We start from the raw sequence: 27,585 nt of genomic DNA, 5'->3' as shown, positions 1-27,585 counted from the left end.
GGCCGAGTCAGGGGTGTTATTCAGCACAGATTGGCATACCTCGCATACTTGGCAGGGCGGTTTAGCTGCATGACAATGTAGCTCCTCTGTATTGTTGCTCAAGCATTATTCCAGTTGTTATCGTACCGTTTGTTGGCTCCTGTTATCCCGATTACTCGTTGAGCCTTTCATGCATTGCATATTACATTTTATTATATGATTATGCATGCTTTATGATTATTGTTGTTATTGTTGAACTATTTCATACCAGAATCCTAACCTCAGTTGTTTACTGGGGGGCTGATGTGGTTGCTATTGGGCACCATGGTAGATCTCCCGAGTCGTTTTGCAGCATCAGGCCGAGGTTCCGCCAGTGGAGCTCGGGATTGAGGTTGGATTGCTTGGTTCTGTCAGTGGAGTTTCCCAGTTAGTCTATATGTATGTCTTGAGTTTGTTTCAGTCTTGTATTGTAGTTTATTTGCTCGGCAGATGCCCCGTGTATCTGTAGTGATATTTGGTTGTTTTTGTGATGTTCTGAGTCAACCATATGATTCTTATGATTTGGTGAGTATGTGGTAAGTTTTAATTTCTATTTAGTCCTGGCCAGTGCGGCTATAGGTTGTTGACTTCGGTTTTTGTTTTATGACTCTAGTTGGAGTATATTTTGATATAAAATGCTGCTTGAGTTTTTCGGGATGTCCTGCTTACAGGGAGGTCATGCCGAAATTTTTCTAGGCCCTGAGGTCCGTTTTAAAGTATTTTTAAACCATTTCCGTGCAGTATTAAATCAAACCATTATTGTTTGATCATTAATTGTCGTTAGAGTAAATGGGCCTCACAATTTCGCTAGTTGTGACCAACAACATCTTGTGAGTAGTGGTCTCTTCAACCACTAGTTAGTTACTTGTCTTTATGAGTGGTTGAGTGATCCATCTTCCACTATATAGTTGAATTGACTTTTAGTGGTGGTCTATCTTCAATTAATGGATTGGTTGGATCACATGCCTACTTTATCTTTGTTGCAGAATCTTCGGCTTTTGTATGGTCCTTGAAATTTTTTTTTTGTGGTCCTTCACCACTTGGTCATGTTTGTGCAAGATGCTTTTGGTCAGATCTTGACCAAAAACTTTTTCCCGAATTCTGGCTCCTTCATGTTTGGGCATTTTGGGCAGATGCTTTTTGGTTATTTTCCCACATGAGCTATATTACAGAATTTCAGTGAGTTTCTTTGCTCCTCGACAACTTGCTATTCCACGGAAGATTTCTTTTCTTTTCAAATAGGTCTTCTGCAAAACTTGTTATTTTTCCTGTCATAATATTTAACATAAAAGATTCATTCACATAATTATGATAAGACTTAAATGAAAACTTGATTTTTTCCATCTCGATTAGACATACACATAGACCTCATGTTTTTCTGATAGAGATGTCATCTTCATTTAATTAAGCAACAAGGGGTGTTTTTTTTTTTGTTAGAGGATCTTTGATAAATTTTTGAAAATTTGTATCTGGCATCCTTAGATTGATAAAATGAAAGGCATCATGTGAGCCTTTTCATGTTGGTTCCGGTGTTGAACTGAAAAGTACAGTTCCAAAATATCTTCCCAACACACAAATAATAATTGTTTGTCCATGTCTCGTGCACTGCTTATTGAATCCACTTAGGTAATCCTGGAATTTCGAGAAAGTTGGGTGATGTAGCATAAACTGAGACAAGAGCCTGATCTCATATCATATCTTGACCTCTTTCGGATATGAATCGGTTTCATAAATACCTTGGGATATTTTCCTGCTACATGGTGAAATTCCTGTTTTGATTAGTCCAAGGTCTAGATGTTCTTTGATAATAATATGTATATCATTTTGATCAATTATGTTCATCGGGATAAGCTTGCATATGACAAATTCATATTATTTGCCTTTCTGGATTTTAAGGCTATCTTTGAGTTGATTTTTATCTTACAATGCCAAAAGATTTTCATTGTAATTTTCTTCCATCATTTTTTTGATATCTTCTAGGGATACGTTCAATGCAAACTCTACATCATTCTGGTGTAGAGCTATCTTGAGAAATTCTATTTCTTCTGGTCGAATGTCCTTATCTGCTTTCAATTGGAGTATTGTTTCTCCAAACCGTCTGAAATCTTTCATTTGTGGGTAGCTACAAAACTGGATTGATAATTTTCTATAAAATGCTTCTCTTAGTCTCTGAAATATGACTTTTTGATCACATGGTGTTGTAAAATCTTTTAGTCTCATTTTCTTGTGTATATGGCATAAACATTTTTAGGAAATTGTTTCATAACATAATTTCAGCTCTTGTATCATAAAAATATATCGATGGTGTTTTTACCTTGTATCACGGTGTTTGTTCAGCACCTCCGATTAATATTTCTATCATCTTAATTCATTTACATAAGATTAAGATTCGTTTAGAGAAATATCGTAAATCTCGTCTAATAATCTGAGGTAATTCTTCTTCCAATACTTTTGGAAAAACTCATCTTTTTGCTGTACAGATTCCAGTCTCTGAATCAATATAAACAGCAAAGTATTATACCTTATATTGTTCATATAGCATCCGTTTTGGAATGCATATCGAGAATGAGCTCGTGATAATTGGATCTTCCATAGTCTATCATCTGCCATGAATTTCATTCTATTCTAGCTCAAGAACCAACCGATCTGATCCTTTTCCTGGGATTCCTTTGATGTGAACTTCTAATTCTCTGATATTAGTCATTTCTTAGTAAGTTCCTATTATATGTTGTTCTAAATAGTGTATAGTATTACAAGAAAATTGATTTATTTGTCTTGTAATATCAAATATTATTTCAAATTTCATCCTTTTAGACATCTAAATTTTTCTATTGTTGAAAAAATTTGAGTTTTCGGTTGGACTTCTTGGATATGTGTTTTCCTCCACCTGTGACTTGTTATTCTATCTGCTTGAAAAGATAGTCTCATTGATCAAGTATAAGACTTTGACTCCTTTGTAGAATATGTTTGTCTTGGATCTGGATATTTATTTCATGTATTAAAGGAAACTCGATTTTTTCTGGATAGATTGTTTGAACAACTTTTCCAAATATCTGTTATTTCAATAAACTCATTTTAATAAATAATTCTGAATGATGTATGTTAGATAGATCATATGAAATTTGATATGTAATAGAATATGACATATTACCTTCTTTCATAAGTCTTTTTCCTTGAATTTTTGATGCAATGTCAAAGCTCGACTGAAATCTCGATCTGCCAAGTTGTAGGAAATTCTTGAATAAATTTTTCCTACAATTTTTAAAATAAAATACCCACTGAATATGGAAATTGGGCATGCATATTTCGATTTCTAGGTGCATCAAGTGAGATTTTCGAAATTCCATACCAATTGAATGGATAAATAGATCATAATCTATCCAAAACTCAAACCTTGGATTACAATATATCCTAAATTCAAGATTTAAACTCAAATTCTAACATGAAAATAATACGCAATCTGGATAGCATCTACACAGCTATATATAAGGTGGCACCCCATTTGAAAACCTCAAACCTTTCAAGCTCTCAAATTTTCGATTTTTACTCTGCAATATTTTTTAAAATCCTCTCTCAAGTGCTGCTGCAGTCATCGAAGTATTGTCCACGTTTGAAAAATTATTTATGTATTTATATTGCTCAGAATCCAGTCTTCACCATTCGGAATACGCTATCATATTTCCGAATAACATATTCAAGATTCAGCCAAATCCAATGGTTAGGTTTTTGTATACAATCTCTGCAAGAAAACTGTTTTGATTCTAGATAAGAATAATATATCTTCGGTTTTTCGTCCATAAACAAGTAAAAACGACTCCACATTTCACAATTTAGTTGCTTTACTTAAGGACGTACTGTGCAAGTTTAAGCTTGATATAACGATCCAATAAGTCGCAAAGGATTTTTCAAAATGATTGATTATTCAAGCAATACTAAGATAAGTGAGCTTTTGTATATAATTTGGATACTTTTTTGTGTAAGTGAGCTTATGTTTTCAATTAATTCGCATATGAATCATTTTAGTTTTCGAAAGTTTCATTCGAACACAAGTTATTCGTTTCATATTGTGTTTAAAGAACCCTATATTTTGAGCACTATTATGATTCAAATGGCTATGAGTGAGAACCCCAAATCCAATAAGTTTATGGCCCTTATATATTGGGATTATAACCATTGCTATGGTCTCGTCCTCTTATATGATTAAAAATTAGGGACTAATATCAATAAACTATGAAAAGTAGATAAATTTCAATGTTTATTATTATTTATGTTATGGAGTAGGTCTCTTGTGAGACGGTCTCACGAATCTTTATCTGTGAGATGGGTCAACTCTACCGATATTCACAATAAAAAGTAATACTCTTAGCATAAAATGTAATACTTTTTCATGGATAACCAAAATAAGAGAAAACTCTTAGTATAAAAAGTAATACTTTTTCATGGATGACCCAAATAAGAGATCCGTCTCACAAAATACGACTCGTGAGACCGTCTCACACAAGTTTTTGCTTATGTTATGATGTCAAGATTACTAAATATGATATGCGTTACGATTCAAGTCATGAAAAGATTTCAAAATTACATATGTATGTTGTTATGTTTTTCGAACGGCCCCCAATTGTTAAGTATTTCACAAAATACTCATCTCTCACTCTCTCTCCCTAGATAAAAACGAAGAACAAGTAGAGGAGGAATATGACGAGCAAAATATGTTTTGGGATTGTGACGAACATGTTCAATTCAAGAATTTATTTCAGTTATATTATTTCAAATTTATTTTATTAAGTTGTAAACGCTCCCGCTACGAGACTTGTTGTTTTACGATTACATGATTGTTAAACCACGTCTGATATTCACGTTCAGTTTCGAGATATAACAATTATTATTAATTTTTTTTTAAAAAATGTCGCTAGTGCTCGGTGAATAATTTTATTGATTGATTTTGGTTTGGGAGTTGGTGAATAATTTTAGGAAATAAAATACATGTTTGATTTTTTTTTTTAAGGAGTATGACTATCTTATCCAAAAAAAATTCTTTTTGTTGAAATTTAATATTTTAATATTGAGTATTTGAATATTGAATGTTGAATATTTAAATGTTGAAAATTAGGTAAAATTAGGTGTTGAATATTGAAATTTGTGTGTGATGATGAAGGTAATGATATAATTTATTTTTGGATTATTTGTAAAGATTTTCTATAAATAGATCTCTCATTTTTGAAGAAAATCACAATTGAGTTGAGAGAAAAATATTATAAAGTGTGTAGTGTGATAATTTTGAGAGTTTGAGATTTTTACTTTTTACCGTAAATTTTTACTTTTTCACAACACGTTATCAGCACGAAGCTCTAAAAGTCCTCCATATTTTTCCAAGCTCCAAAACAGAAGAAAAAGGTAACAAAAATAATAATATTTATTTTACTGTTTATTTATTTATTGTGCATATACTTAATATATAATATAATGTTATAATAAAATAAATTTTTCAAAAACTTGTTATAAATCCTGGGAGGATGTTAAGACGACATCCCACACTCCCGGTAAGGGATACGACAAGTATAAAAGTCTATAAGGTTTTTAAACAAAATATCTTATGACACCTCATTATAATATTGTGATATGATATACATAATTATTTAAAACATTACTAATATTATATACACCATATTATTACCATAAAATTATACAAATACATACATTTATTTTCTTGTACACCAACGGTCATAAACGGTAACAAAACGGCTAGTTTTTGCCCTATAAATATGATCTCACAAACACATTCAATCACTCCAACTTTCTCTTCTTCTCTAAAATTATTCTTCATCAAATTTTTGAAGAAAAAAGAAGATGGCTTTCACAAAGTTATTTTTAATTATTTTGGTTATAATACTCACGAATCTTGTACTTATCGGAGAATATCCTCCTCATGTGTTTTCTTTATTTTTACGAATGCTTGTATTTGTTGTTTATCCATTACTTTGTATTGCAATATTCATTAACTAATAAAATGCATCGTAATTTTTTTTAGTACCACCATGTCAAACTTGGCGAAGCTCGAATTCATTGCTCTTGATATTACGGGAAAAAATTATATGCCATGGACTCTCGATGTAGAAATGCATCTTGAGTCATTAGGTCTAAATGAGACCATAAAAGAAAATGGCATATCCACATCACAAGAAAAGGAAAGAGCAATGATATTTTTGCGTCGACATCTCGACGAGGGATTAAAATGTGAATATCTGATTGAAAAAGATATCATGGCTTTGTGGAAGGGATTAAAAGAAAGATTCGAACATATAAGGGAAGTTATACTTCCGACCGCCCGGGATGAATGGAATACGTTGAGATTCCAAGATTTTAAGAAAGTCAGTGATTACAACTCAGCGATGTATCGAATAATCTCGCAACTGAAATTTTGGGGGAATGAGATTACTGAATTGGAAATGCTTGAAAAAACATTTTCCACTTTTCACGCATCGAATATAACTCTACAACAACAATATAGGTGCGTGGATTTTCGAGATATTCTGAACTAATCGTCTGTCTCCTTGTGGCGGAAAAGAATAATGAGCTTTTAATGAGAAATCATCAGGCACGACCCACTGGTTCAACGGCATTTCCTGAAGTAAATGTCGTAAGCAAAAATGAATTTAAACCTGGAAACCAAATCAAAGTTATAGACAAGATTTTGGTCGAGGACAAAATCGAGGTCGTGGTCGTGGACTTGGACGTGGACGTAGACGTGGAAGTAGTCGTGGTCGTGGACGCGGCCGTGGTTTCGAAAATAATCGAGATAGTTACTCATATAATTCATCTCAAAAGAGCGTCCTAAACCATCAACTGAAAAGGCATAATGAGAATATGAGTGTTAATGAAAATCACTCAAAAAGATTTGAAAGTTCTTATTTCAGATGTGGTACTACAAGACATTGGTCCTGTATTTGTAGAGCCCCAGATCACCGTTGCAAACTTTATAAAGAACCAATAAAGGGGCAAGAAAAGGAGACCAACTTTACTGAACACAGTGAACCTTTGAGTGGTTCAACTCATTTTGATGCTGGAGATTTTCTGATTGATTTCTCAGATAATGATCAATTTGCTGGTGGAATAAATATGTAAAATATTTTATTTTTTCATGTACTCGTATGATAATATTTTATAGTGTGTTATATTGTATTGTATTTTATTGTTAGCAATTTTATTTCATTGCATATTTTTTTGAAGTTCAAATATGGAAAATGCTATGAACCAAGCTGAAGTTTGCATACCTGATAGTGGTACAACGCACACTATCCTCCGAGATAAAAGATATTTCTTGGAACTAAAACCAACAAAAACAATGGTGAATACAATATCAGGTCCTGTAGACTTGATTAAAGGATGTGGTAAAGCACAATTTTTGTTACCTAATGGTACAAAATTTTTGATCAATGATGCTTTGTATTCACCACAATCGAAAAGAAATTTGTTGAGTTTTAATGATATATATTCCCATGGGTATGATACTCAAACAATGAATGAAGGGAATGAGAAATATATGTGTCTTACCACATATAAATCAGGAAAGAAATATGTGATTGAAAAACTACCAATGCTCCCTACTGGATTGCATTATACACATATAAGTCCCATTGAATCAAACATGGTAGTTGATAATTCTTCAATATTAACCAATTGACATGATCGATTAGGACATCCTGGTTCAACAATGATGCGAAGAATTATAGAAAATACACATGGTCATCCACTGAAAGACCAGAAGATCTTTCAGAATACTAAGTTTCAATGTAAAGCATGTTCTCTTGGAAAACTTATTATAAGACCATCACCAGCCAAAATCCAAACTGAATCACCAATGTTTCTTGAACGTATTCAGGGTGATATTTGTGGACCAATCCATCAACCATGTGGACCATTCAGATACATTATGGTATTGATTGATGCCTCCAGCAGATGGTCACATGTATGTTTATTGTCAACTCGAAATGTTGCATTTGCAAGATTACTTGCTCAAATAATAAAATTGCGGAATCAATTGCCCGATTATACAATCAAGAAAATTAGACTTGATAATTCTGGTGAATTTACTTCCCAGACTTTTAATGATTATTGTATGTCTATGGGAATCATTGTTGAGCATCCTGTTGCTCATGTACATACACAGAATGGATTGGCTGAATCATTGATTAAACGTTTGCAAATGGTTGCTAGACCAATGATTATGAAAACAAAGCTTTCTATTTCTATATAGGAACATGCAATTTTACATGCCGCTGCATTAATTCGCATCAGACCAAGTGTATATAATAAATACTCCCCATTGCAGCTTGCATTTGGTAAAGAACCAGACATTTCTCATCTGCGAATTTTTGGATGTATGGTGTATGTGCCTATTGCACCACCGCAATGAAAGAAAATGGGAACTCAAAGAAAGATTGGAATTTATATCGGTTATGAAAGTCCATCAATTATTCGATATCTTGAACCTCAGACAGGCGACGTGTTCACAGCACGTTTTGCTGATTGTCATTTTAATGAGAAAATCTTCCCAATGTTAGGGGAAGACAAGAAACATACCGAAAAGAAAATTAATGGTATGTATCATCATTGTTACATCTGGATCCAAGAACACAACAATGTGAAAAAGATGTACATCAAATTGTGCACTTGTAAAGAATAGCAAATCAAATACCAGATGCATTTAGAGATGCAAAAAGGTAACTAAATCATATATACATGCTGTAAATGCTCCTGCTCGAATTGAAATTCCAAAGAAACAAATTGAACAAAGTCATGATGTCGTAAAACGCCTGAAGCGTGGAAGGCCAGTCAGTTCCAAGGATAAAAATCCTCGAAAAAGAAAATTCATAGAGAAACACAATGATCAAGAAATAGAGAATGATGTTCCTGAAGAAACACATGATGATCACAAAATAGAGAATGTTGTTCCTGAAGAAACACATGATGAAAATGTTCTGTTAGAACCACAAACTGACGAGAATCATGAAATCTCTATCAATTATATTAATACTGGAAAAATATGGAACCGAAAAGATATAGAAGAAATTGATGATATATTTTCTTATAATGTGGCAATCGACATCATAAATGATAATGAAGATCATGAACCAAAATCTTTTGGTGAATGTAAAAATCGGCAGGATTGGATAAAATGGAAAGATGCCATCCAGGTTGAATTGGATTCGCTAAATAAACGTAATGTTTTTGGACCTATAGTCCTTACACCTGAAGGTGTAAAACCTGTTGGATACAAATGGGTTTTTATTCGAAAGCGAAATGAGAAAAATGAAATAGTAAGATATAAAGCTCGACTTGTTGCACAAGGTTTTTCTCAAAGGCCTGGAATTGATTATGAAGAAACGTATTCTCCTGTGATGGATGCAATTACGTTTCGGTATTTGATTAGCTTGGCAGTATCTGAAAATTTAGAAATGCGTCTTATGGATGTTGTTACAGCCTACTTATATGGATCACTTGATAGTAATATATATATGAAAATCCCTGAAGGATTTAAGATGCCTGAAGCACAAAGTTCAAAACCCAGAGAATGTTATTCTGTGAAATTACTAAGATCATTATATGGGTTGAAGCAATCCGGCAGAATGTGGTATAATAGGCTAAGTGATCACTTGATGAAAAAGGGATATGTAAATAATTCAATATGCCCTTGTGTTTTCATTAAGAAAACAACATCCGGATGCGTAATTATTGCTGTATATGTTGATGATTTAAACATCATTGGAACAAATAAGGAAATTCAAGAAGTTGTGTCATACTTGAAAGAAGAATTTGAAATGAAGGATCTTGGAAAAACCAAGTATTGTCTGGGTTTACAAATTGAACAAAAAGAATGTGGAATATTTGTTCACCAGACAAATTATACAGAAAAGATCCTTAAACGTTTTAATATGGACAAATCAAATCCTTTAAGTACTCCAATGGTTGTTAGATCATTAAACATAGAAAAGGATCCATTCCGTCCATGTGAAGATGATGAAGATATTCTTGGTCCAGAAGTACCATATCTAAGTGCTATCGGTGCCCTTATGTATCTTACAAATTGTACAAGGCCTGATATATCTTTTGCCGTAAATTTATTGGCAAGATTTAGCACATATCCAACAAAGAGACATTGGAACGGAATTAAACATATATTCCGTTATCTACGAGGAACGACAGACTTGGGACTTTTGTATTCAAAAGATGCTAATCCAAGTATAATTGGTTATGCCGATGCTGGATACTTATCTGATCCACACAAAGCACGTTCTCAAACTGGATATGTATTTACTCGTGGAGGCACTGCAATTTCTTGGCGTTCACAGAAACAAACACTTGTAACAACTTCATCAAATCATGCCGAGATTATTGCACTACATGAAGCAAGCCGTGAATGTGTGTGGTTAAAATCAATGACTCAACATATCCAAATCTCATGCGGATTATCATTCGACGAGAAGCCTGTGATACTATATGAAGATAATGCTGCATGTGTTGCTCAAATGAAAGAAGGATACATAAAAAGCGACAGAACTAAACATATTCCTCCTAAGTTCTTCGCATTCACCAAGGAGCTTGAGAAGAATAAATGTATTGATGTTCGTCACATTCAATCAAGTGAAAACTCATCAGATCTCTTCACAAAGGCACTTCCTACGACAATATTCAGAAAGCACATATATAATATTGGGATGCGCAATCTACGAAATTTGTGAAGAATTGTTCGTGTCAACATGAGGGGGAGTTTACGTGACTGCACTCTTTTTCCCTTACTATGTTTTTATCCAAAATGAGTTTTTCCTAGTAAGGTTTTTAACGAGGCAGTATAAAAACACGTAATGTATACAATCATTATGATCATCATCACAAGGGGGAGTGTTGAAAAATTATTTAAAAATGTGTTAAATATTTGTGTTGAAAATGTGAATGTTGAATGTTGAAAATTAGGTAAAATTAGGTGTTGAATATTGAAAATTAGTGTGTGATGATGTAGGTAATGATGTATTTTATTTTTGGATTATTTGTAAAAATTTTCTATAAATAGATCTCTCATTTGTGAAGAAAATCACAATNTTTTAATATTTCGAAACCTAGTATTTTTTTTGTAAAAAACAAGAAATCTGTTTTGATTATTGAAGAATAAAATATAAATAATAAGATATATTCTTATTTTGAACAATGCTAATCATTCATTCCAATTCCAAAAAAGAAAAACAAAGGCATGCTGGCTGCATCCTTGCCCGAATTCATTGACTTTGTTTCTTATTTTGTGGAGTTAACTTTATTAAATTTTCCCCGAGAGTAGCTAAAAAATATCCACTTGTGCTATGTTTTTGATTGTTTATTCAGCTTCTCTCTCTAGAGTTTCTCGTTGTTGGAGTGATGGTGGAGCCCAGGCTTGGCTGGATTGAAGCTCTCCACTGTAAACATTTTTAATGGGGTTTGTCTCCTGGGAGCCTCAGAGGTACCAGAGCTTCAGTTGCCCCCAATCAAAGACGCCACTATTGATATAACCCATTTATTAATGCCACTTTCTCTCTCTACAGCATTCTCTTTTCTCTCTCTTTGATTATTATTTTCCTTTTATTTTATTGTTTGTTACACTTTTGCTCTTCTCTCGTGTTTTCTTTTCTGGGTTTCTCTTCTGCCGCCTCCGCTGCATCATTTTGTTCTTCGTTCGGGGCAGAAAAGAGGGTACTGATTTTCATTTCTGAGAAGGAAAAAATAGGGTGCTGATTTCGAATCCCCCCTTTTTGTTTTTAAGGAAAAGGCAAAGATTTGGTTTGATGATGGAACCAAAAATCTAGACCTTGTTCACTTGCAAATCTTTGGCCCTCCCAGTCAGCTTTCAAGGTATGATCTATTGGTATGTTTCTGTTTCCCTCCCCAAATTTTGAGTAATCTGTTTTTTATTTGAGAAATATTTTATTTTAGTGTTAAAGCACTCATACTGCTGGAGGGCTTCTCTGATTCTAAGAAATTATCTATTTTTTTTTTATAAAAAAATGGAACTTGGGACTTCTTTAATTTGTGATGGTTGACCAAGCAATTAACTGATGAACAACGTTGACTTTTTTGCCGTTCTTGTTTTCCAAGCCGACCCATTTCCCCTTTCCAATCGCGTCGAGTTTCTTTATTTTTTTTTTGTTTTTTTAATTGTTCTGAAGCTGTTGTGCTCATTGTTCCGGTCAGAGATAACCATGGTAGTGATTTTCGAATGGCAGTCCTGTATTTTTGTAGCAAATTGTCAGCTGAATTGAATTTAAAGTTTGCATCTTTATGTATGTATATTGATTGATGTCCATATTATGATGTTGTTGGCTTTGGACCGTGTTGCTATAGATACTGCTCTAGTGAGAAGAAATAGACACACCACACATACATTTGAGGTTCAATTCATACCGAACCTGGCTTAGGTGCTTGGTAGATGTGGATTACTCGGAGAGTGGTTTGGAGGAGATGAGGGATGTTATCAGGGTTAATGAACTTTTTGAAGGCCTGTTTCCGGCCAAATGCAGATCGACACGGGCATGCGGGTTCGGATTCAGGGGGCCATCAAGACGGGCTTTTATGGTATAAGGATTTGGGGCAGCACTGCAATGGAGAGTTTTCTATGGCTGTCGTGCAAGCTAATAATTTACTAGAAGATCAGAGCCAACTTGAATCTGGTTGTTTGAGCACGAATGATTCAGGACCATATGGAACTTTTGTGGGAATTTACGATGGGCATGGCGGTCCAGAGACCTCTAGGTTCATCAATGATCACCTTTTCCAACATTTAAAGAGTAAGTCATATGGAAACTTGCACGATTTCGTAATTACCATAAGCTTTAATTAAGTTAAATGCTCCCATTCTTCTTAGGAAAAAGGACTGTAATATTTGGTGCCAAATCTAATCTTTTGTTAATTATAAATTATTACTCTGATAACAATGTTTACAATTTGATAAGAGTGTGCTGTTTTTCAACGCTTCTCTATTGATCTAGCATTTTGTTTTGTATCTGAAATCCAAGTTAGCACAAAAGATGACAATGAAAATCGTTGCTGTTATTGGGCTACCTTCTTCCATGAGCGATATAACATCCAATCTAGGGGTAATATGATCAAAATCCCTTGTGTATAATTTTGTAGATTTTGTTAAATGTATTAGGTGTCTTCCCAAGTCCGACCAACGTGTATGTGTACGTCTTAAGATCGATTAGTTATCCCTCGGCCTCCAGACACGTAAGGGTTTCGTTTAAAATATGAAATACTATTACTGTGACACCTTCCATGAGCTCAAACTTTTCGTAAAAGTGGGCTGAATAGAAACCGATTCTTGTCTTGCTTGGTTGTTGATAATTGTATTCTAATTGTTTTTCCAAGGATTGGCTCGATCGATTATTTCTTTTTGTACAGGGTTTACAGCAGAGAATCAATCTATGTCAGTAGAGGTAATTCGGAATGCTTTTCAAGCTACAGAAGATGGTTTTTTCTCAGTTGTCAGCAGACAATGGAGTGTGCAACCACAGATTGCAGCGGTTGGATCTTGCTGCCTCGTCGGAATTATCTGCGGTGGAATTCTTTATATTGCGAACCTTGGCGATTCTAGGGCTGTTTTGGGGAGGCTTGTGAAGGCTACAGGAGAAGTACTTGCCGTTCAACTATCAGCCGAGCATAACGCGAGCATCGAGTCTGTGAGACAAGAACTAAAGTCTCAACACCCTGACGACTCACAAATTGTGGTTCTAAAGCATAACGTATGGCGCGTGAAGGGTCTTATACAGGTTGGTATATTTTTTTGTGCGATCATTTGGCGGAGAGCGATGGAAAGATATCCTCCAAGTAATAATCTAAGTGTGTGGAAAATGTAAATTCTGTTGTTTTCTGTAAGCGATATATCTATTGTTTGATAGGCTAAATATAAAATATCTCCTAAACATTCTTCATCTCTCATAAATATTTTGAATTTGATTTCCACCTGTTGTTTGTACTGTATTTGATAAGAGTTGTTGTTTTACAGATTTCAAGGTCAATTGGAGACGTGTATCTGAAAAATACAGAATTCAATAGGGAACCGTTGTATCAAAAATTTCGACTCCGTGAACCTTTCAGAAGGCCAATTTTGAGCTCGGAACCTTCAATTACCGTCCACCAGTTGCTGCCACATGATCAGTTCATTATATTTGCATCAGATGGCCTTTGGGAGCATTTTTCCAATCAAGAAGCCGTTGATCTAGTCCAAAATCATCCACGTAATGTAAGATATTTGGCTGTTCATTCAACTCTTATATATCTACTTTAACCTCTGTTGCAGCAATATGCTTTAGATTTTGTTGGATAACTAGGACAGAGCCTAGCAAGCTGTATCTCTTATCAACTGTGCTCGTATTTGTTTTCAACAATGGATTCTAAATGTTTTAGGGGATTGCGAGGAGATTAGTGAAAGTTGCATTGCAAGAGGCAGCAAAGAAGAGGGAGATGAGGTACTCTGACTTAAAGAAAATCGACCGTGGGGTTCGTCGTCATTTCCATGATGACATCACGGTTGTCGTGGTGTTTCTTGACTCACACCTTGTGAGCAGGGCTAGCTCGGTTCGGAGTCCTAACTTATCCGTGAAAGGTGGTGGCATCAGTCGACTCCCTCCAAACAGTCCGGCCCCGTGATGTACACGAACCCAGCAGCTCTTGATCGGACACCTGAATACTGGTAGATTCTTGAAATTTATATGCAGCAGCCCTTGACTTCTTTAATGTAATGTGTAACTGTCAACTGAAGGCTAATACATGCCTCTGGCATAAGGGTGAATGTGAGAAAGGGCAGGCTATCTTGAAAGCTGAATTTAATCAAAGCTCTATTTTGTGGAATATTTCATTTTTCACAAAAGGGTTATTTTCCATGCTATCCTTACCGGTTAACGCTTGAACCATAACGAACATTTAAATGGTGTAGTAGAAGGTGATGCACTATATAGGGACGACAATGAGTCGGGTTTGGGTAGAATTTTATATCTTCCGTCCTCATATTCATTTATTATATTCATCCTCATTTCCTCCGATTATTCAATTCCATCATCATTTCCGTACCTGTCGGAGGATTGGATATATATACACTACTAAAACATGTTAATATTTTCTCAAATTTGAATTATTCTGAATAAATTATTATTATTTACTAAATTATTAAGAATAATAAAGAAAAAAAATAAATATAAAAATTAGTAAATTAAATATTATCGAAAAATAACAAAATATTAAAAATTATTTTTCGTAAATTTATTGTTTTATAAAAATAGCATTAATTTTGTATTAATAATTTTCTTCACTTCATATAAAGCTTACTAAAATCAACATAATAGCTATATATATATATATATATCAACATAATAGCTNTACGTGTATGAGACAGATTCTTTAAGATACAATGAAATCAACTCTACACTAAACACATTTATATATGTACGTGTATGAGACAGATTCTTTAAGATACAATGAAATCAACTCTACACTAAACACATTTATATATGTACGTGTATGAGACAGATTCTTTAAGATACAATGAAATCAACTCTACACTAAAAGTTTCTTGTATAAATTACTCAAATTTTCATTTACAAATATTTTATATTTTCATTTTGTACATATTAAATTTTTTGATTATTTTTTTTAATTTTGAAAATAGATATTGTTAAAATAAGTAAAAACTTATTTTGAGTTAACGTAAGTTTGATTCCTAAAAAATCTGAGATTAAAAAAAAGATTCATCTCAATTGAGATCAAATCGAGCCGACTCAACCCAAGGTTTATAATCACCCGATCCATTTTTGACTCGAATTGGACGCCCGATATTGTTTTAGTTCTGATATAAAATTCAAGTATTGTTTATGATGTCTATATAGATATTGTTTTTATCCACTCAACATATGATATATATTTCGAGTGATCAAACTGAGTAGATATTGACATTATCCATATAAATAATATCTGTCCAACAAAAAATAGTGTGTCAGGCATATTCCCACTGCCTGTGTTTTTAAGGTTTTATTGCCACAGTAACACTTGATATATACTATGTATATATATATATATACTTCTTACATAAAATTTTAAGTTAACTTCTAATCTTTTATTAATTTTTATTAATTTCATTATAAAAGTTAAATTTTAAATATTTGATAATATATATTTAAAAAACAATTAAAGATACCAAAATATTCTTTAATGTTTACTATTAACATTAAAAAATTTGTATGTATATGTTATTTAATCAATTGATTAATTAGATATAATTAAAATTATATTAAACTAAAAACATTTTCTCACATATTAGTCAAATTAAGGTCATTAACCCATTATAACTTATATTTAAACATGCATAATTTTTCAGATTTTTAAAAAATCATTTTGTATAATGGCTACACAATTCTTCAAATTTAAATATATCATTTGGTTATAAGGAGTAAAATATGTATTTTAGTTATATTTCATCAAATTTTTGGCATATATCAGTGTGCTATTTAATCAAAATTTCACCTACTGTAGCATTTAATCCATATAATTTTTATGATTAACACTGAGTTATTATCATTTTAAATCTTAAAATACCCAATTTTGAAATTTTTAATTTTACCAAAAAAAAATATAAAACTCGATGATTATGATATTTATGAGGAGTTGGACTAATTTATTTACCCATCTAAAGGATAAGGCATTCAACCCACCAATTATATAAAGTGCTTTTGAAAAAAGCCATAAACTAATTAAGCACCTATAATCTTCTAAAAATGTAAAGTTCATAAGAATCCCAACAAATCTAGAAACCCTCAAAACTTTTGTAACAAAGAAAAATCATGACATACCTTGAAGCCAATGGTCGGCGCGGGTCAGTGCGTGATCCGAAAAAACGTCCTATGTTTCTTATTATTCTTCGATGTGCATTGAGGAAATCATTTTTATGTTGTTTTAATTGAAATAATTATCATCACAAAAATTGAGTTGAAGTGAGAGACTGCATTACCTAGTGGAAGATTGGGAGATGAAACCTCATGCAGTTTCTTGCAATGGACAAGTGAAATGCAATTAATTTGTTTTTTTTTTTTTTTACTTGTTGTGCCCAATAACTAAATGAACTGTATTGTATTTTTATACCTATAAATTCATATTACTGTAATCAAATAATTTTTAAACAAGTCTGAAACTTAATAAAATAATAATATATAATTACTGTTAGTACTTTCTCTACGTGTCATGATATAATTTTTGAGTAAGTCTCTTGTGAGATGGTCTCACGGATTTTCGTGAGACGAGTCATTTATGTCAATATTCAATATAAAAAATAATAATTTTTCATGGATAACCCAAATAGAAAACATGTCTCACAAAATTGACTCATGAGACTGTTTCACAAATTTTTTTGTGATAATTCTTATGAGAACGTGTCTTTTTGTTCAGTTCAAAGTTTACTAATAATCAAATAACCCTATTATTTTTGTTACGCCTTTATTGTATGCTTCTTTCACCTGTTTAGTCGATATTATCAAGATCTGAGGATTAAGTGACTCTGCATTTTGAAATGCCCAACATCACAACTTACCAAGCTAAAGGAGAAGCCAAGTAAAAAGTTGAGTTTGGCTCGAAATATTCAAACATGTTTGTAAATTATTCGAATTAATGTTGGAAAATAAGTTCTCGAAAGGTTCGATATTTATTTTTTTAATATATAATTGAATTATATTAATAAAATATTAAGACTTGCGAGTGGCTACTGACTTGCGAATTATCGAACAAAATAATTTGAGCTCGATTTTGACTTGGAAAAATTTTCGAACATGCTTGAGTGTTAATCAAATTTGATAAACTCGAATACAAAACAAATATATTTCAAGATGACTCGAAAACCTAACGGATGGACCTTTACAACCTTGTTCACCAGTCACCCCCATTGGTAAGTTTAAAAAATACTGGGCTCTTGAAACGAAAACAAAAGAAGCCCATTTGAAGTAAGGCCCATTCGAGCCCATTGTCAAAGATTCGAAGTCCTGTGTAAGGCTGTTCAGTTCAAATCTTTGAACCAGCATTGATCAGCACTCGTACGTACGGACAATCGTGGTTGTGGTCGCCGCCAGTGACGGCTTTGTTATTTCTTCGACTGGAGGTGCGGACTTCCTTTTAATTTTCGTTTTTTTTAATGTGTCGTTTCATTTTTATTTTTTTTTGCTTCGAATTTGATCAACAAATTTATCAGCTCCACTTCATGTATTTTGAACTCATGATTTCCGCGCAGATTTTTTTTTTTTTTTTTTTTTTTTTTTTTTTTTTTTTNCCACCCATCTAGGCAGTTTATTTCAATTAATTGTTTCAGAAATTTATCCAATTCCAGTTCCTTAATTTGCAAATTATATTGATTTATTTTAGTTTCTGTTGCATATGCTTCTGTTTTTTTTTTCTTTTCCCTTTAGCTGTTTGTTTTCTAGTGATTGTGTTTAAGTGTGTTTCTTAGATGACTTATATTTTAAATTTACAACTTTTATGTGCTTATTTCAGGCCAAGAAAATCTGTTTGTTCACTTGAGATATGGAGTTGAGCTGTTTGGTGGTCTGCAGAAGAGTACACTGGTTAAACTGAGAAGGTTGAAAGTCTTGATATCTAACTTCTGAGTCGTCCTTTCATTCTATGGTTGCAAGGATCTTAACGAAGACCTGTATTGTTACTGCGAAAGGCTTACTAATCTTACGCACCTTTTTTTCCATATGTATGTTAGATGCCTTATTTGGTTTTTGGTGATATAGATGTTGAAGTCAACCATTATGCTGTTTTGGGCTTGCCAACTAGAGAGGAAGGTGGCAAAATTTCAGAGGAAAAGATTAAGAAAGCATCTGGATCGAAGGTTAGGGAGTTTCACAGAGACAAGATCACCATGACCCTAATGCACATGTTGAATTTCTAAAGATTCAAACTTTTCCTATGAAGTGTGAAGGATAAAAATCTAAGTAGTAACATCAAGATCTACATCTCGTAAAAAGAAAGAGACTTTAACATCAGGAATTCCTCAAAGCATTCCAACAAAAAAGGCAGCTGCTACTTCAACTTGGAAGAAATATACCGTGCATTAAGAGTTCTAAGAAGAAAGGATCAGCTTTTGTTGTAATGGTATCTTAGCATGGTACTGTGAGTTATTTTCAAGTCTCAATTCTGTTTTGATTGTATTTTTATGTGATTCTTAGAGGGGAATTTCAATCGGCAGGTTGCTGGTATGGAGAACGTGTACGGTGATGTTTCAAATGCTCTCCTGGTTTTGCCTCTTCAACCTTCTATTTTTCGGCGCTGAGAATAAGGAGTCTGTAGGTCCATAGTTCGTTGGTGCTGGATACCAGCCATTTGGAGATTCAGTGCTGGATAAAATGATGAAAAAGGTCAGTACTGCTTGAATTTTTCCTTCTTTTCTCCTATAAAAATTTGCAACATTATCAGTCCTTGCTATTTTTTTAGTTGTTTAACTTTAACTGTATTTGATGTTTGCACTGAAAGGGAGGGAATAATTAAATTCAGTTTCATAAATTTTCAGTTTGGATAAATCTAAAAGTCTCAAAGAATTATTAGATCTTCCTTTCTCCTTTTGTTTTAATTTTTTCTGTATGAAATTAAACCGTCTTAAATTAGGAACTATGCATTACATTTTCTTAGAGCTTCATTTAAAAAACAAAATTTGCTGGCATCAGTCTGGTGGACCCATTTTTGTATGATTTCTTACTTGTAATTGTCTTCAAAATGATGATACTTATTGCACATTGTGACATGTTTAGAAGAATGTCTTTGGGGTGTGTGCAATAGAGAAACGTGAAATTGGGGCGGTTTGAGTTGATGGTCAATTATATGCTTTTCTTCTCTGACTTGACATAAGGAATGTTTAATTCTCTAGCACTCTAGTTTGGGCTGGTACCTTATGATTGGAATGTCAATCCTTATTTGTCTCGTCTTGTTGGAGTTTAGAATGATTAATTAATAGCCGTAAGTCGCATCTCTTTTTTAGTTCTTGACAAATTCTTAACACTCATTCCAACTTGGTTCTTTGGTGACACGCTGCTTAGAAGCCAAAATGCTTCATTAACTTATTATGGAGGAGACTGAAAATGGACTCGGTTCTCTGTTTTCTAAAAGGACATAGCTACTTAGACATAATTCTGTATCTTGTAACATTATTCTTCTCTGTATTCTAGCCATAGGCGCATGCGCTTTGGGGATTGACCTAACCATTTCTCTGGAGCAGAACACCTTTATTAGGAAACATTTTTTAACAGAGTCAGACTCTACCTAAGTTATTGGAAGCATTCGTCAGGCAGAAACACCCAATGGAAATTTTTTTATATTATGTTAAAACAGGACAATCTTTTGGGGTTTTATAGCTGTTGAGTCAGAGTGCTGTGATAAATTGTGTTCTTGCAACCATCATGGCAAAGGTGATATTAGTTATGAACTGATTGTCCATTGAAGGCTTTGATAGTTTCTCCAGTTTCTTCATATGCATTCACTTTTGATTTTCTTTTCCCTCTCAAACACATGCAGCTATGTGTCATATATCACCATAAACTGGTGATGCTCCTTCCAGATTTATTTAAGAAACAAATGTTGATTTTCTGTTGAGTTTTTTTCCTCCTCTTTTTCTCCTTATTTTTCTCAAAATCTGTTTTAATTTTTCGTATATTAAAAGTAAAGCTTTTTAGGTTCTTTGATTTTTTAGCGTAATTAGGAAGAAAGAACTTAATAAAGAATTTAATGTTCTCATTAGCACATCCAATGTGCATTAAATTTTTTACACTACTATTTTTGAATTCCCGCACTTCTTCTCTTTACATAATCGCGCTGACATTGAGATTCTTGGATGATTCGATTAATTTTCGCAGCCATTTCTACTCTTTTCCAATTTTCTATCCGCCTCATCTCCACTTCATTAATTGAGGAATCAATCTGCGATAAGCACTTGGAGTACAAGTTTGGTTCCATTTCTTCTAACATTTCTTTCACGTTTTCAGTCAGCTCTCGCACGCATCTGTTCCAATGCCATTTCAGGTTACTCTCCATTCCTTTTACTACAATGGGAAATACATCATCTATTGCTTCGGATGCCATCTTTACAAATTGCTCATTGTTCCAAATGTAGAGTGCACGTTCTGCAACCTGCATCCAGAAAATGACAGAACACAAGATCTATCTGGTAACCGACTTAAATTCCGTACATGTTTTCTCTTAGATTCTGCTATTTGTCGCGAACTAAGAATAGGATGGGGGAATTCAGAGAAGTGAAGATATACTAAACACTCGTAGTTTACGCTGGTTAAATGAATATAATTGCTTCAATAACCTTGTAGAAATGATTTTGTTGCATGTCGTAGGAGTTAAAAATAGTTGCAAGAATCAATCCCTTGGTAGAAACATTCAGGACAAAATAATTTGGAACACAATTTACCTGTGAATTCCAACTGTTCGAACACTTTGTTATCTGTTTGCACAAAGGCAGAGCAAGAATCTTATACTGTCCAGGACCCATGTTTTCCACTAATTCTTCCAACTCCCCTATTAGTAAAACTTCCTTCGGACAATTAGTCCGGGGCCAATATCTCAAAATACCTTTAACCACAGCAACCCCAAGCATCGGTTCCTTCTCCACAAATTGGTAGACACAGTAAGCCAACTGCCTGTGGAATACCTGCAAAGCTTTCGGCCTGTGCAAGGGAATAAGCACTCTCGTTAAGAAAACCTTGTGTTCTTCCTTTAATGGAATGCTAAATCCATTGATTATGGTTCCCCAAATCTCCAGTAGATCTCCAATTCCACAGTGTCTCTGTTCTGTGTCAAAAATGTAGGTCAACAAAACATCATTCATCGCTTTTCTCATGAATGATCTCGAGGAGAGGAACTTAGAATATATCTTGTGGAACACATTCTTCAAGATTTCTCGTTCCCTCGGATCTTCAGACTGGAAAAGATTGAGCAAACCAAGAATGAAAGGATGATCTATGTATTCACTCAGCACCTTTGGTTCTAAGCTGATAATCAGCCATAGGAGGATGTCATATGCTATTTGTAGGTGCAACCAGGCAGCTGCAGGTGTCGCAACAAGGTCATCATCATCAGGCAAGATGCTGATGATACAAGCAGCATTGGGTGGAGGGAGGTGCCTGAAGATGTTAACTGATATCATGGTAAACAGGGGCGGTAGGATTTTATCAGGGACAAATTTTTTCCACGACTTGATGATGGAAAGAAGGTTTATGAGTTTATCACGCTTAAGATAATGTTGCGAAGGAGATTCAGCAGGATCGTTGAACGTATAAACATATGAACAATAAGAAATCAGAGATAGAGTTTCATCATGGTCCGAACTGTTATGTGCCTGCCTGCTGGAATTGTGCCTGGAATCAATATCTAGAAGACATTTTAGCGTAGGGGTTCTTTGGTTTGAATATGCTTTCGGACTGCTACGTTGAGTACCCATGTTTGGATACACCTTGAGGAGGTTCCGCTGAGCGCCCATTCGCTTTTCTCGTCTATGCTCGAATCAAGCTCAGGGAGGCGAGAGAATGCTGGATGTGTTTTTTCCTGCGTTATATATTTCTTTGGTACTGAGGACAAAAACGGCGATACTTCTCATGTTGTTATTGGAGAACCCAATATTGATGCCCTGCTGAGCTGGCAGAGACACATCACTTTTTTAGATCTTTTTTATGAGTGCTAGTTTTTCAAAGTCTCATTTAGATGAAATCCACACAGATATTTAGCTGTTCTTCAAATTTTTAACTTGGCCTAGCGCATTGTTCATTTCGCCGGAGAATATTAGGTGAAGAAAACGTGGTACAAATAAAATAAGAGTAAGTCTCTTGTGAGACGATCTAATAGATCTTTATCCGTGAGACGGGTTAACCCTATCGATATTCACAATAAAAGTAATACTCTTAGCATAAAAAGTAATATTTTTTCATGGATGACTCAAATAAGAGATCTGTCTCAAAAAATACGACCTGTGAGACCGTCTCATACAAGTTTTTGCTATAAAATAATGGAACTAGGGATGGCAATAGGATCCGACCTGTTTCATGTCATGTGTTTTATTAATTTTGATCTTAACAGGTACGAATCGGGTAACATATCTTATAAGACATTGCATTTTTTTAGGCATCAATAATTTTAGTAATGTATATGTGTGTTTTTATATTTTTAACTCAAATGTTAAACACATTTTTTAATTATACTTAATAGTAAATTATATTATTTAACAAAATTTTTATCGTTTTTTATATTTATTTACAAATAAAGATTCTAGCCTAAAAAGTATATGGACACGTCTTACAATGTTTGATGATGAAGAGGACGAATTTCTAAGATAATGTTTTGATTAATTAATTTGATCGAGTTGGTTTTGTTATAAGAGTCTCAATTTACATTACTTTGTTTATTTTTGTCGCGTGTTAACCGAAATTAGTTATGTCAAATACTTAGTTATGTCAAATACTAATATTATTATTATTATTTTGATAAATTAGATATATCAAATATTAATATAATTTTTTTTTACGATCCAATGAGTCCAACCGGTTATGGATTGGATATAAGTTTAAATTTTAATGGAACGAGAAAAATATGAGTCCTTACAAATTTTAATGGCTCGAATCTCAGGTCAATAAGAGCTGACTCATTGTTTGCCCTAAGTTTTGTTCATTCTTTTCATGCATTTACGTAAGATCTGCCCCAGGGCTGAGTCAAACTCGGACCTGAACTGGAACCTATCCGTGGTCAACGGGTTGGTTTATCAGGTCAATGAATTTGATCTGGAACTGTCCTAAGGCGGTCCGGTTAGGGTTTACGGGTGTAAAACACGTCGACACGTCAGGTTGGACGTGTTCGACTCGACAGGTCAACCAAATTTTTTTATTTACTTTAAATTAATGGTCACGATTGGTTGATTAAGTGACTGTTGAAGATAACATTACCGTTGTCAATCCAACGGGTCGATCGTACTTTTTTTAAAAAATCATTTGAAATCAACAGACACCGTGATGACCTGACCGTTGTGCAACAGTCAACCCGTTGGGTCGGCCCGGACCACGGGATTGATCACTGCAATTTTTATGTGTCCAAAATTTTTCTATAAAACCCACCGCCCTTTTCCTTTTTCTCGCACATTTTTCTCTCAATCTTTAATTCTAATTTTTTTAGTGATTATCAAAATATAAAGTCTCAATTTGTTTATTGTCAATTGTTAATTTATTTGATTACTTGAATTTCATATTTATACAAACGGTCGTAAGGGTGGCAAAGGAAAGGAAGAAATCATCATGCCACCCGAGTTCGGGCATCACGATTTCTTTCATCCAGTGTTGATGACTATGATCTTGATTTTTCTGATGAGACACATCAATAACGTGAACAAGAGGTGTGAAAAACATGTCATCATCAAAGTTAAGAAAGTACGAGCAATTTGATGGTGCTTAAAAGTAAAACTCGCAGGAATCTAGTCTGGAGGCTGCCTTCCTCGCCTATCATCCGATATCTTCACCAAACATTTCGAAAAGGTGACTATTCCCTCCAGTAATATTCAAGTCAAACGCAAATATTGTTCGAAAATTTACAAATTTCAACAAGGAGGTAATTATAGAACTTTGACGCGGCACGTGGAGAAAAATTATCTTGTGAAAATTGGTATTGATCGTTTTCAAATTCAAATTCCAGCATTCTCTTCTCAATCAGGTAATGATTCTCGAATTTTTAAATTTGACGAAGCTTAGAGAAGAAGCGATTAAATTTTGTGCCGTTGGACAACTTTTTTTAGTTTTAGCGATAAATTATATTTTGAAAATTAGCTTTCTACAAGTGCAAAACATTCTATTAGACGTATTACATGAAATACTCTCAAACACACACTTAAAAAATTAGTCGATCCAAAGAATTAATTAAAGAATTTGATAGTTTAAATAATAATGTTTCTTTGTGTTCCGATATTTGAAGTGATCGTTGACAAATTTGTTCATATATGAATATGACATATTATTAGATTGATAATTTTTGGAATATTAAAAAAATATTGCTTGTTTATCGATGTTTTAACGAAACACACACGACAAAAAAGATTTCTCGGCTTATATTTTATATTTTAGAAAAATATGATATAACTTCTAAAAATGTTTCAATTTCTTTTGATAATATTAGTGTAAATACTTCTAGTATTATCGAGTTTATTAAAATATGTAAATCATCACTACGTGATAACTTTTTCATATTAAGTGCACACGTCATATTTTAATTTCATTTATGGACACATCCCCAGGTTATTAAACTGTGGGGCAAATTTTGCAAAATAAATAATATGAAGCCTAAACGATTTTTACGAGACGTTCCAACTCGTTGGAATTAACATATAAATTTTTATTATCGTCTTTTGAATATAAAGATTTATTATGCATATTTTTTCATCAATACATTTAAGCTCGTGATATTTATTTTTTTAAAAATAAATGGTACATATAGTATTTGTAAAATTTTAAATTTTTTAATGATAATAGTGATCAATTATTTGCTTTTTATTATCATTTTTCTCGTTTAATTTTAACACATTGTTGCAATATTGTATATATTTTTAGTGAACACGTTAAATCTAATGATGATGTTTTAGTTCAATTTATTTATGTCGTGAAAGAAAAATTAGAAATATATTTTTTTACACTTTTTTGAAATATTTTTATGTGCTTTTGTTTTAGATCCTAGAGTTAAATAATGTGGTTTATAAGAAATATTAACATTAATGTTATGAATCTCTAGACATAGTTGCGAAAATGGCTCCTATTATCTCATTGATTTTGTTTAATATTAAAACTTATTTATATGATATTTATAATGAATATAACACCAAATATGGTGAATAAATTTTTTCACATAAATCACAATACACTACCTCTAGTAATATTATTTCTAAACTTACTAAAGCACAATTTTATTAAGGGAACGGACAAAACATCCACGGAAATCCTAGGAACTTGAGATTAATTTTACCACTACTTTTGATTTTAGTTATGAAGATGAAGAAACTTTCGACATTTTGCGATGACGCAAAAAACATATATATTAAATTTTGTCTTTAATGGCAAAAGAAATTTTAGCTTGTCCCGTTTTAATGGTCTCAATGGAGGAAATTTTTATTATTGGAGGAAATAATTTGAATGAGAGACATTCTAGCTTAAGATCAGAAAATTTGGATGTCCAATGTTTGGTCAAAAGCCGCTAGTCGAACACAATATATTAAAAATAAATGAAGAAGACCAAGACGGAACCGAGAGAATATTCAGAACAACGATGGGATAAAATGTGAGTAAATGTGATTGAACATAATGAAATATAATATTTTTTTAAAAAAATTTTTGAAAGTTGTAATATAATATATTTTTTATTGAAGAAATGTAATATATTTTTTATTATTTTTTTTAAAAATTAAAAATAAATGTTTTTTAAAAAATAAAATAAAAGTGTCGAACGGACTCGGAACCCACGGTTAATCATAACCGGACCGTAATCGGCAACAAGTGGACAGGTTAAGGGTTGGTGTCATGCCAAACGCACCAACCCCGCATGTCCAACGCACCAACCCCGCATGTCCAAACCTTGTCCGTGATCTGGTCTACATTTACGTATGCAAAGCCGACCCAACAGTTGGCAAGTTAATGCAATAACACATGGTTTACCGATTTATAGCTTTTTCCAAGGTTTATGTAATATTGGTGATGTAGTACAAATAGCTACGTGTTGAAATGACTTTGACACTTCTTCTCTGTCCGAACGAGACGAAGACAAAGTTTTTTGTTTTTATTATTTCCGTGTCTAAGAAGTAAATAATGGTATTGTCGCAATATTATTCTCAAGTCTATATTTCCTTTGAATTTAGACGTTCTATTATTTTTCTAGTCTGAAAATTGTGAGCCAATATATTATATTGAGTACGTGTCTTGTGAGACGGTTTCATGAATTTTTATCTGTGAGACTGGTCAATCCTAACGATATTCACAATAAAAAATAATACTCTTAGCATAAAAAATAATATTTTTTAATCGATGATCCAAATAAGAGATCCGTCTCACAAAATACGACCTGTGAGACCGTCTCACACAAGTTTTTGTCATATTATATTGATGATTTAAACTATTGTTTTACGTAATTTAAAAATGATTAATGGGCTTATATAATAATTATAAAGTAAAAAGTAGTGGTTATTATTATTCATCGACAATATATATAATTAATAATTATTATTGTTATGAAACTAATATTGATGGTAGTACCGATAATCGTATTAATGAAATTATTATAATAAATAATAAAATAGTTATCATTTTCACAGTAACGAATATATTTTTTGAGAAACAATAAAAGTGATATAGATATATAAAATATTATTTATATAAATGTAATTATCGTAATTATAATATATAATATCTATCTATTATTATATTACTGGAAATATTTAATTTGCATAGTTTATGAAAATATGTTTGAGATATAATAAAATATATAAAATTAATTTTA

General features: G+C 33.0%; 2 protein-coding genes and 1 long non-coding RNA gene across 6 annotated transcripts; 2 read left to right on the top strand and 1 right to left on the bottom strand.

Annotated features, from left to right (window-relative positions):
* The first annotated feature begins 11,246 nt into the window (after positions 1-11,246).
* On the top strand, positions 11,247-14,894 carry LOC140987917 (probable protein phosphatase 2C 60). Its single transcript, XM_073456669.1, has 6 exons — positions 11,247-11,506; positions 11,807-11,895; positions 12,385-12,827; positions 13,441-13,808; positions 14,045-14,281; positions 14,446-14,894. Exons 3-6 carry the CDS (start codon positions 12,509-12,511, stop codon positions 14,686-14,688), a joined length of 1,167 nt encoding a protein of 388 aa, XP_073312770.1. The 5' UTR covers positions 11,247-11,506; positions 11,807-11,895; positions 12,385-12,508; the 3' UTR covers positions 14,689-14,894.
* Positions 14,895-18,015: 3,121 nt separating this feature from the next.
* On the top strand, positions 18,016-21,279 carry LOC140988588 (uncharacterized). 4 transcript variants are annotated; one of them, XR_012177336.1, is made up of 6 exons: positions 18,016-18,175; positions 18,565-18,649; positions 18,810-19,183; positions 19,265-19,433; positions 21,051-21,087; positions 21,179-21,279. It is a non-coding gene; the product is annotated as an uncharacterized lncRNA (long non-coding RNA). The 4 variants fall into 4 exon arrangements; XR_012177338.1 differs by lacking the exons at positions 21,051-21,087; positions 21,179-21,279 and adding an exon at positions 20,238-20,364 and having other exon boundaries at positions 18,017-18,175; XR_012177335.1 differs by lacking the exons at positions 21,051-21,087; positions 21,179-21,279 and having other exon boundaries at positions 18,018-18,175; positions 19,265-20,094.
* On the bottom strand, positions 20,820-22,878 carry LOC140988587 (serine/threonine protein phosphatase 2A 57 kDa regulatory subunit B' beta isoform-like). The gene is made up of 2 exons (XM_073457603.1): positions 21,485-22,878; positions 20,820-21,195 (listed from the first exon to the last, which is right to left on the bottom strand). The coding sequence occupies exons 1-2, from the start codon at positions 22,550-22,552 to the stop codon at positions 20,839-20,841; spliced, it is 1,425 nt and encodes a 474-aa protein (XP_073313704.1). The 5' UTR covers positions 22,553-22,878; the 3' UTR covers positions 20,820-20,838.
* Between the last annotated feature and the right edge of the window lie 4,707 nt (positions 22,879-27,585).

This window comes from Primulina huaijiensis, chromosome 11 (genome assembly GCF_012295235.1).
Source record: "Primulina huaijiensis isolate GDHJ02 chromosome 11, ASM1229523v2, whole genome shotgun sequence".
NCBI classification, from domain to species: domain Eukaryota; kingdom Viridiplantae; phylum Streptophyta; class Magnoliopsida; order Lamiales; family Gesneriaceae; genus Primulina; species Primulina huaijiensis.
This window is presented reverse-complemented; position numbering and strand designations above follow the sequence as displayed.

Coding starts and splice junctions, on each gene's coding strand:
- LOC140987917 (XM_073456669.1), top strand. CDS start 12,509: ATGTTATCAGGGTTAATGAACTTTTTGAAGGCCTGTTTCCGGCCAAAT. Junction 12,828..13,440: donor CCTTTTCCAACATTTAAAGA/GTAAGTCATATG, acceptor CTTTTTGTACAG/GGTTTACAGCAGAGAATCAA. Junction 14,282..14,445: donor TCCAAAATCATCCACGTAAT/GTAAGATATTTG, acceptor TAAATGTTTTAG/GGGATTGCGAGGAGATTAGT.
- LOC140988587 (XM_073457603.1), bottom strand. CDS start 22,552: ATGGGCGCTCAGCGGAACCTCCTCAAGGTGTATCCAAACATGGGTACT. Junction 21,196..21,484: donor CGAACAGTTGGAATTCACAG/GTAAATTGTGTT, acceptor TTCTGGATGCAG/GTTGCAGAACGTGCACTCTA.